Source organism: Culex quinquefasciatus, chromosome 2 (assembly GCF_015732765.1).
Source record: "Culex quinquefasciatus strain JHB chromosome 2, VPISU_Cqui_1.0_pri_paternal, whole genome shotgun sequence".
NCBI classification, from domain to species: domain Eukaryota; kingdom Metazoa; phylum Arthropoda; class Insecta; order Diptera; family Culicidae; genus Culex; species Culex quinquefasciatus.
Window position 1 is genome coordinate 156,360,660 of NC_051862.1, and position 10,189 is coordinate 156,370,848.

At 42.2% G+C, this 10,189-nt stretch overlaps 1 protein-coding gene across 1 annotated transcript in view; it reads left to right on the plus strand.

The window, feature by feature from the left end:
* The first annotated feature begins 9,026 nt into the window (after nt 1-9,026).
* The window catches only part of LOC6037392 (RNA-binding protein 42), a 35,958-nt gene continuing 34,795 nt past the window's right edge, over nt 9,027-10,189 (plus strand). The window contains exons 1-4 of the mRNA XM_001847258.2: nt 9,027-9,184; nt 9,246-9,642; nt 9,704-9,871; nt 9,934-10,189. Of these exons, the coding sequence (XP_001847310.2) occupies nt 9,144-9,184; nt 9,246-9,642; nt 9,704-9,871; nt 9,934-10,189 (862 nt within the window). The 5' untranslated portion in view covers nt 9,027-9,143. The remainder of the gene's footprint in view (nt 9,185-9,245; nt 9,643-9,703; nt 9,872-9,933) is intronic.

The following is a 10,189-nucleotide window of genomic DNA, read 5'->3' on the forward strand; positions in this document are numbered from 1 at the left end:
CATTTGGAATACTTTGAATTTGATATGTTTCATTGTTGTTATGATTTGATTTATTCTTTTTGTATGTTTGTATGGAAATTTGGTGTACATTTTGGTAAAAGTATACCTTTCCCAGGAAACCTCTTGAAGAGTATCGAAGTGGCATTTACAAAGCGGATTTTGTGCCAATGTTTACTCAATTAATGTTAATGTTTTTTTGTGTGAATGTTAACACTCCAAAGGTTGCGGGTTCAGTGCCAGCAGTGGAGGCAATTAGTGGTGCAAAAGCGATTTTTGTCTTTCTTTTGTTTGACGTTTTTTAGGTGTGCATGATGCAGGACGTGGGTAGGAAGTAATTTCAATTATTTTCAATAATCAGTTCAGCGGCAACAATATCATTTAAAATTGTGTTTATTTTTACAGCTTCCTGGATCATTTATAAATGAACGGCTTATATGTATTTATCTATTCTTCATTTGATTTATTTGAATGTTTATTTCATTCCTATTCCTTGTCCTTTTTTCTACCATTCCTCCATACCATATATGATCAAATTTCATGAACTAACGACAGTTACTGAAATAGCAATGGAACCATCTGAAGAATTTGTCTTTAAAATATAATTATCTTTCTTCCAGCTTCCGGGAATCTTCTTCAATTTTAATTCCTACATTTATCTATTCACTAGATGATTTATTTAAATGTTCATATCCTTCCTTATCCTATTCCTTTTCTTTCAGCAATGGAACCATCTGGAGCATTTGTCTTTTTAATTATAGTTGTTTGTTTTGCAGCTTCCCGGAATCATCTTTAAAATTACTGCTTATTTGTATTTATCACTGTAAGATTTATTTTTATTAGAGGTGGGCAAAAAAAGAGCGAGCCGCTCAAAGAGCCGGTTCACTGAAAAGAGCGAACGAACCGTGGCTCACAAAAAAAGAACCGCGGTTCTTTTTTAATCTCCGGTCTTTTGGAAGAACCGTTTCAAGATGGCATAATTTTTTATATAAATATAATTTATTGAATTAAAAAAAAAAATTAATATTAGATTTGTTTTTGAGAATCTGAAATGCCTTTTCAAAAATGTCAATGCTTATAAAAATTAATCCCAAAAGTAAATGATTTGTTAAAATCTTAACAAAAATGTACTAACTACTGAATACTGAATATTTTATCAATTCAATCAGAATGTAGAAAAAGTTCACAGAATATTTTCTCCAAAAAAAATTTTAGCATTAATTCAATTCATGTAGAAATTAATACAATTTTAAAATTACAAGAAATTTTCCGGCATCCTAGATTTAAGTTTGGATGCCATTCTATTACTCGAATGTTTAGGTTCGAGTAGAAATCTTGACATGAAGACCACCAAGACCTTCAAGGGCAAGGTTTTCAAGGGCATCTTCTCATTTTCAGTTTAATTTTTTTTATCAAATAATTTATGTCCAATGTGAAATAACTTATAAAATCACACGATTCTTTAAAAAAACCTTTTCATCCAAATTTTGAAAAAGAGCGAAAGAGCCGTTCAAAAGAGCGGCTCTTTTTAATGAGCGCTTTTGCCCACCTCTATTTTTTATATTCATATCTACCATTCCCCCATACAATATATGATCAAATTGAATGACAAGAAAGAACATGGGGTGTAATCTACTAGGATACTTTCTTCGGATTAGCTGCGCTTGTGTTTTATTAGATTAGAGTATGAATTGTTAACATTCAATACGTTGACTGTTTATATGTAAGTACCAATAATACATGAACATTTTAAATAATTTAGTTTTTAAGAATTAGTTAAAGAATTATTTTTATTTGCAGGAAATGGAAAATTTCGCAACAAGTTTGCTTATCAATATATTATTTTGTTTCTTTATTTTTTTCGTCATGTCACCTCAGTGAACTAACAACGCACGTAAGATGTATTGAGAACAAAATTATTTTGAAAATTATGTTTTTTTTTCATATTTTTGTTTTATTTCTAAATTTTAGCACACAAGAATCTACAAACTCTACTTTGTGTTTTTTTTTTCAGTTTTAGATGAACTTGAAAAAACACTATCAGAATCCTGAAGGAACCTGAACGGGTATTCTGCGTGGGTGGATGAAATATGTATGAAAGGCGAATCGAGGGCGGGCCAAGGCGGTTGGGGCTTTTGGGCAGATGAACTTTATATAGGGGTGGATCGGGGGCGAGCCGCTGGCGGACCAACCTATAGGGCGGCTGAACCGTATATGAGAGGCGCAACAAGGGCGAGCCAAGGTGGTTGGGGCTTTTTGGGCGGATGAATTTTATATGGGGGGCGTATCAAGGGCGGCTGAACCGTATATGAAAGGCGCATCAAGGGCGAGCCAAGGCGGTTGGGGCATTTTGGGCGGATGAACTTTATATGGGGAGCGTATCAAGGGCGATCCGCTGGCGAACCAACCTACAGGGGCGGCTGAACCGTATATGAGAGGTGCATCAAGGGCGAGCCAAGGTGGTTGGGGCTTTTTGGGCGGATGAATTTTATATGGGGAGCGTATCAAGGGCGACCCGCTGGCGGACCATCTTACAGGGGCGGACGAACCGTATATGAAAGGCGGGTCGAGGGCGAGCCACGGCGGTTGGGGCTTTTTAGGCGGTTGAACTTTCTATGGGAGGCGTATCGAGGGCGACCCGCTGGCGGACCATCCTATAGGGGCGGTTGAACCATACAAAACGGCGTATGTAGGGCGGATGAACGGCGGGTGAAACATTTCAAGGCAAACCTGGGCGACCCGGGGCGAGTCGCTGGCGGACCAACGTCACGATAAAAACTGATCGTGCGCCAAATTGTTGCAAATTTTATCCGCCAGCGGGTCGCCCGTGGTCCGCCAAATCAAACGCTGGCGGATCGCCAGAGCGGTTTGGCGGTCCGCCAGCGAACCGCCGGCGGGCTGCCCAGTCAGTGTGGGCGGCCAAGAAAAAAATTCAAATGGGAAGCAGCGGTAGCGAAAGCAAACCAGAAAGGGTGAAGAAAAGTCCCAAGAAAACGTTCCCTCTCTTTTGTTCTGCCGTTTGTTAAGCTGTTTCTTGACCCCCTTTCTTTAGAACAGCATAACGGCCCATAATTGAGAAAGCCCACACTGACTGGGCAGCCCGCCGGCGGTTCGCTGGCGGACCGCCAAACCGCTCTGGCGATCCGCCAGCGTTTGATTTGGCGGACCACGGGCGACCCGCTGGCGGATAAAATTTGCAACAATTTGGCGCACGATCAGTTTTTATCGTGACGTTGGTCCGCCAGCGACTCGCCCCGGGGTCGCCCAGGTTTGCCTTGAAATGTTTCACCCGCCGTTCATCCGCCCTACATACGCCGTTTTGTATGGTTCAACCGCCCCTATAGGATGGTCCGCCAGCGGGTCGCCCTCGATACGCCTCCCATAGAAAGTTCAACCGCCTAAAAAGCCCCAACCGCCGTGGCTCGCCCTCGACCCACCTTTCATATACGGTTCGTCCGCCCCTGTAAGATGGTCCGCCAGCGGGTCGCCCTTGATACGCTCCCCATATAAAATTCATCCGCCCAAAAAGCCCCAACCACCTTGGCTCGCCCTTGATGCACCTCTCATATACGGTTCAGCCGCCCCTGTAGGTTGGTTCGCCAGCGGATCGCCCTTGATACGCTCCCCATATAAAGTTCATCCGCCCAAAATGCCCCAACCGCCTTGGCTCGCCCTTGATGCGCCTTTCATATACGGTTCAGCCGCCCTTGATACGCCCCCCATATAAAATTCATCCGCCCAAAAAGCCCCAACCACCTTGGCTCGCCCTTGTTGCGCCTCTCATATACGGTTCAGCCGCCCCTATAGGTTGGTCCGCCAGCGGCTCGCCCCGATCCACCCCTATATAAAGTTCATCTGCCCAAAAGCCCCAACCGCCTTGGGCCGCCCTCGATTCGCCTTTCATACATATTTCATCCACCCACGCAGAATACCCGTTCAGGTTCCTTCAGGATTCTGATAGTGTTTTTTCAAGTTCATCTAAAACTGAAAAAAAAACACAAAGTAGAGTTTGTAGATTCTTGTGTGCTAAAATTTAGAAATAAAACAAAAATATGAAAAAAAAAACATAATTTTCAAAATAATTTTGTTCTCAATACATCTTACGTGCGTTGTTAGTTCACTGAGGTGACATGACGAAAAAAATAAAGAAACAAAATAATATATTGATAAGCAAACTTGTTGCGAAATTTTCCATTTCCTGCAAATAAAAATAATTCTTTAACTAATTCTTAAAAACTAAATTATTTAAAATGTTCATGTATTATTGGTACTTACATATAAACAGTCAACGTATTGAATGTTAACAATTCATACTCTAATCTAATAAAACACAAGCGCAGCTAATCCGAAGAAAGTATCCTAGTAGATTACACCCCATGTTCTTTCTTGTCATTCAATTTGATCATATATTGTATGGGGGAATGGTAGATATGAATATAAAAAATAGAGGTGGGCAAAAGCGCTCTTTTTCAGGAGCCGCTCATTTTCGTTCGCTCATTAAAAAGAGCCGCTCTTTTGAACGGCTCTTTCGCTCTTTTTCAAAATTTGGATGAAAAGGTTTTTTTAAAGAATCGTGTGATTTTATAAGTTATTTCACATTGGACATAAATTATTTGATAAAAAAAATTAAACTGAAAATGAGAAGATGCCCTTGAAAACCTTGCCCTTGAAGGTCTTGGTGGTCTTCATGTCAAGATTTCTACTCGAACCTAAACATTCGAGTAATAGAATGGTATCCAAACTTAAATCTAGGATGCCGGAAAAATTTCTTGTAATTTTAAAATTGTATTAATTTCTACATGAATTGAATTAATGCTAAAATTTTTTTTTGAGAAAATATTCTGTGAACTTTTTCTACATTCTGATTGAATTGATAAAATATTCAGTATTCAGTAGTTAGTACATTTTTGTTAAGATTTTAACAAATCATTTACTTTTGGGATTAATTTTTATAAGCATTGACATTTTTGAAAAGGCATTTCAGATTCTCAAAAACAAATCTAATATTAATTTTTTTTTTAATTCAATAAATTATATTTATATAAAAAATTATGCCATCTTGAAACGGTTCTTCCAAAAGACCGGAGATTAAAAAAGAACCGCGGTTCTTTTTTTGTGAGCCACGGTTCGTTCGCTCTTTTCAGTGAACCGGCTCTTTGAGCGGCTCGCTCTTTTTGCCCACCTCTAATAAAAATAAATCTTACAGTGATAAATACAAATAAGCAGTAATTTTAAAGATGATTCCGGGAAGCTGCAAAACAAACAACTATAATTAAAAAGACAAATGCTCCAGATGGTTCCATTGCTGAAAGAAAAGGAATAGGATAAGGAAGGATATGAACATTTAAATAAATCATCTAGTGAATAGATAAATGTAGGAATTAAAATTGAAGAAGATTCCCGGAAGCTGGAAGAAAGATAATTATATTTTAAAGACAAATTCTTCAGATGGTTCCATTGCTATTTCAGTAACTGTCGTTAGTTCATGAAATTTGATCATATATGGTATGGAGGAATGGTAGAAAAAAGGACAAGGAATAGGAATGAAATAAACATTCAAATAAATCAAATGAAGAATAGATAAATACATATAAGCCGTTCATTTATAAATGATCCAGGAAGCTGTAAAAAAATAAACACAATTTTAAATGATATTGTTGCCGCTGAACTGATTATTGAAAATAATTGAAATTACTTCCTACCCACGTCCTGCATCATGCACACCTAAAAAACGTCAAACAAAAGAAAGACAAAAATCGCTTTTGCACCACTAATTGCCTCCACTGCTGGCACTGAACCCGCAACCTTTGGAGTGTTAACATTCACACAAAAAAACATTAACATTAATTGAGTAAACATTGGCACAAAATCCGCTTTGTAAATGCCACTTCGATACTCTTCAAGAGGTTTCCTGGGAAAGGTATACTTTTACCAAAATGTACACCAAATTTCCATACAAACATACAAAAAGAATAAATCAAATCATAACAACAATGAAACATATCAAATTCAAAGTATTCCAAATGATTGCACATCTGCCAACAATATTTATAAGGGTGTCACATAAATTACACCAACAATAACGATTATTCTTGCAAAACAACCTTCAATCACTATTGCAAACGCACTTTCAACTGTTTGTTTACATAAGTAAACAATCTAAACAACACAACACTTCTCCCAACACGAACTTAACAACGAAAATCAGCAGCCGCCGATTAAATACAACACCCACCGAAGCTCGTTGAAAACTGACTGAAATGTCAAATTCGAAATAAATTCCTTCAGATGCAAACCGCCACGGCAATCAGCCTTTGGCTCGCCGCGGAGATTGAGGAGCGAACGATATTGAAACATTTCAGCGATCAGTTTGAACCGCCCAGGCGATGCGCCCATGGCACGCCAAGGCGGATGGAGGGCGGACGAAATTGAAAAATTTCAAATGTCAAATTTCAACCGCCCAGTCGGCCCGCCCTCGGTTCGCCAGGGCGGTTCTAGGGTGGACCACACGATCAGTAACGGCCGCCGATGCGTAACGTCCGCACTGAGTTAATGTGGGCGGTTTCTTCCGATGTGCATACCTTACAGTAAGGTATGCACATAGACTAATTAAAGACTAAACACTCCGAACAAAATTTTCAAAAAAGTATGACTCATAAGCTGTGAACCGCGGGTACCACGGTGAACCGCATCGGCTAGCCCCTCGTATGACAGATCGACCTGGCAGCGCTGACTTTTTCGATTTCGTTTTGTGCTGATTTACGAGCGCATCTTGTTTATTTTTGTTTTGCTTTGCAATCAAGGTAGCAGCCTGCGAAGAAGTCAATCAGCTGTGCAGCAATATTTGTTTGGTGAAAGAGCGGGATTTACTAGTGGTCACTCCGGCGACACTATCATCCCAGTGCATCCCAGAGCTTCCCCAGGATAAGATTGCCGCCCTGACGGAACACATTCAGGAGGCCGATGCCGGTTCGGCCACGTTCTCGATGGCCTACGCCAGGCCCGTTTTGCCCTCGCCCTGGACCGTGCCATGAATGACGAAAAGAACGTGATCGAGTGTGCGTACGTACGCTCGGATATTTTCGAGGACATTTACTTCTCCATGCCGCTGCTGCTGGGTAACACAATCTCGAGAAGAAAATTGGTCAACCCAAGGTGAACGCCTACGAGAAGGAGCTGCTGAAAAGGCCATTCTGGAGCTGAAGAAAACCATCCAGAAGGACGAGGAGTTGTCAAGAAGAACTATGTGAATTATTTTAATAACTTTCATAAATAAACCCTCAAGTACATGATACAAAGTATCCGCGTTTTTGTTTCGGCGGGGTTTGGTTCCGGGCCCTCTTTTGTGAGAGTCCTTCTACACATGGAACAAACTGTGCTGAACTCCGCTGGTAACTTCAAGGATGCGCATGCCCTGTCCCTGCTTGCTGACAATCTGAGCGGAAGGTTGATCGTCTTCCTCGTTGCCAGTTCCAGTTGTTGCCCCCGCGTACAGCTCGCCCATATCGGTGCCAGGAGGTCGTACTCTTTGTCGGTAAAATTGGTTCGGGGACAAATTTTCATTTGATGACGTTATCGCTGGGATTGGGAATGCCAAGTTGGCAGTTAAGGGAAAAGCTAGGGGCAAAGATCTTGGCCGTGTTGAGGTTTTTAAAGTAGGTGCAGTACGTCGAGGTCTAGATAGCGTCTCCAAGAACTTTCTAGCCTCTCAGGGCGAAGATTCCGGGTTGGAGGAAGTCGGTTTTGCCCCAGCGGTATTAACCGGAGGCGGCCCGCTTGGCAAACCCGACGGTGTTCACGTGATCGTTTTCTGGGAGGATACGACTGAAAGTCCGAAATCGATCGGGAGCTGCTTGTTGCAAAATCCCGGAATGACCTTCTAGCGAGGCGCGTCCATCTTTCAGCAGACACGCGGCATGTGAATCGCTAGAAATTCGACCACCCTCGAGATTCCCCCCGGACGATGGTTCACTCTAGTAATCATCGTCCTCATCCGGAACTTGTTCCGTTTGAATCAAAACAAAAACATAAACAATAACATTGCGCGAAATGTCATGTCAAAGTCAGAGCTGCCAGTTGATGACATATCGATCCGTCATTTTTGACAGTGAACCGGTCCTGCCGAGGGGTCATAAAAAGGTTGAGTCATGGTTCAGAGTCCACTGTGTAGTCTTTTATTAGTCTATGGTATGCACTTCGGAAGAAACCGGTCAAGAAAAATTTCAAATGGGCAGCGGCGGCAGCGAAAGCAAGCTGGAGAGTTTGAAGAAAATCCCCAAGAAATCGTTTCTTCTCCTTTGTTCTGCTGTTCTTAAAGCCATTTATTGACCCCTTTTCTTGGGAGGTGCGTATTGCAGGGTTGTTACGGACGGCGCGGATCGCGCGGATGGCGCGTTTCGCGCGGATCTGGCGCGGATTTGCTGGCTAATTTTGCTCAGGCGCGGATTTCGCGCGGTGGTCAGACAAATCTTGTCTCGAAAAATGCCACCGGGACCGTCTGGGATCAAACCCAAGCCGACTGGGTGAGAGGAAACCACGCTTACCCCTACACCACGGTTCCTATACAGATATGAACAAGTTCAAGAATTGGGTCCTAAAATGAAGCTTAGATTGCTGATATTATTGTTTACAGCGATAAAGCTTATTTTTCTGAGTACAATGACCCTTTGTACGACCACAAAGAGTTTAAAATGGATTTTTAAATCAATTTTGAAAAATTAACCTCGCGGTCCTTCTTGACAGAAAAGCTCCTACTTGACAGCTCGTTCCAAGGGGACCATAGTTGATCCATTGAAAAAATGTTGTCTTGTAAAAAAAAAATTTGCATTAAAATGAAAAAAAGTGATCAGAAGTGGTTTTTAATCGTGTTTTTTACCGTTCTACATAAAAATTGACATAGGACTTTAGTACCCAATTCATTTTGTAATTTCATGTATTTTTTTTTAAATAATCCTCAATATTTTCCGTGTCACTTCGATTGTGGTTTCACTTTGTTCCTTAAAAAGAGTTCATTTTCCGTTGTTCCTATCTGTTTATGGCTCACTTTGACAGATCTCATAAAGTTTATAAACAACAAGTGTTTTAAACGAAGCTCCTGAAAAACGTTTATACAATTTTTGCAAATTTAACCAAAATTATCACGAAAAATGGGCACCAAACGACGGAATATGGAGGACGAAATGTCCAGGTAAGTTGCTACTAAATTTACCTTATATCATAAAGTGCTTGATCCTCTAAATCCCCTCTAGATTCGAAGCGGAAATCTCCAAGGCCTCCAAACCTTCCGGCCCGTCCGTGGCCAATCCATTCATCCCGTCCCAGGTGCGCACCGTGATTGGCTCGCAAACGTACAGCCAGGTCCAGCAGAAACTAGCCACGGCACCGACACGAATCCCACCTCCGCCTGTGCCACCGTTCCTTCCGACCTACTCCACACCGGTTCCCCAGCAGCAACAGCACCATCAACAACAGCAAAGCTCACAGCCGGAAAAGTCCTACTCGACGGAACCGAAACCGGTCGTGGTTAGCAGTGCGCCGAAGCTGTACAACGCTCGGCCAACGGTCGGGCTGTTGCCCAAGGTGGACGCTCCGTCGACCTCGAGCAGTTCCATCGGGCCGACGATTTCGTCCGCACCGGTGCAATCGGTAAGACGGAAATCTTACTTAAAGCTTACAAACTGTTTTATAATTCCGCTTTTTCTTTCAGTACGACATTGGAAACATTCAGTTTGAGGTGACCACTAAGATAAAGAAGCAAAAGACGGAGAAGTCCGGACCCAATCCGATTGCGGAAGAAGCTATCAAAGCGGCGAGGGCATCCTCGGCGTTGCAGTCGTTTGGGAATGCTGATCGTAGAGGAAAGAAGGATCGCAAGGTAATAAATTCAAGCCTTACACATTTCCAAAAGTCTTTATTTCAAAATTATTTGACTTTCAGACGGTGCGCGTCGCCGGTGGCCAAACCTGGGAAGATCCGTCGCTGGGCGATTGGGCCGACGACGATTTTCGCATCTTTTGCGGCGACCTGGGCAACGACGTCAATGACGAGCTGCTGACACGCACCTTCAACAAGTTCGCGTCGTTCCAGCGCGCCAAGGTGATCCGGGACAAGCGCACCAGCAAGAGCAAGGGCTACGGCTTTGTCAGCTTCAAGGACCCCCAGGACTTTATTCGGGCAATGAAGGAGATGGACG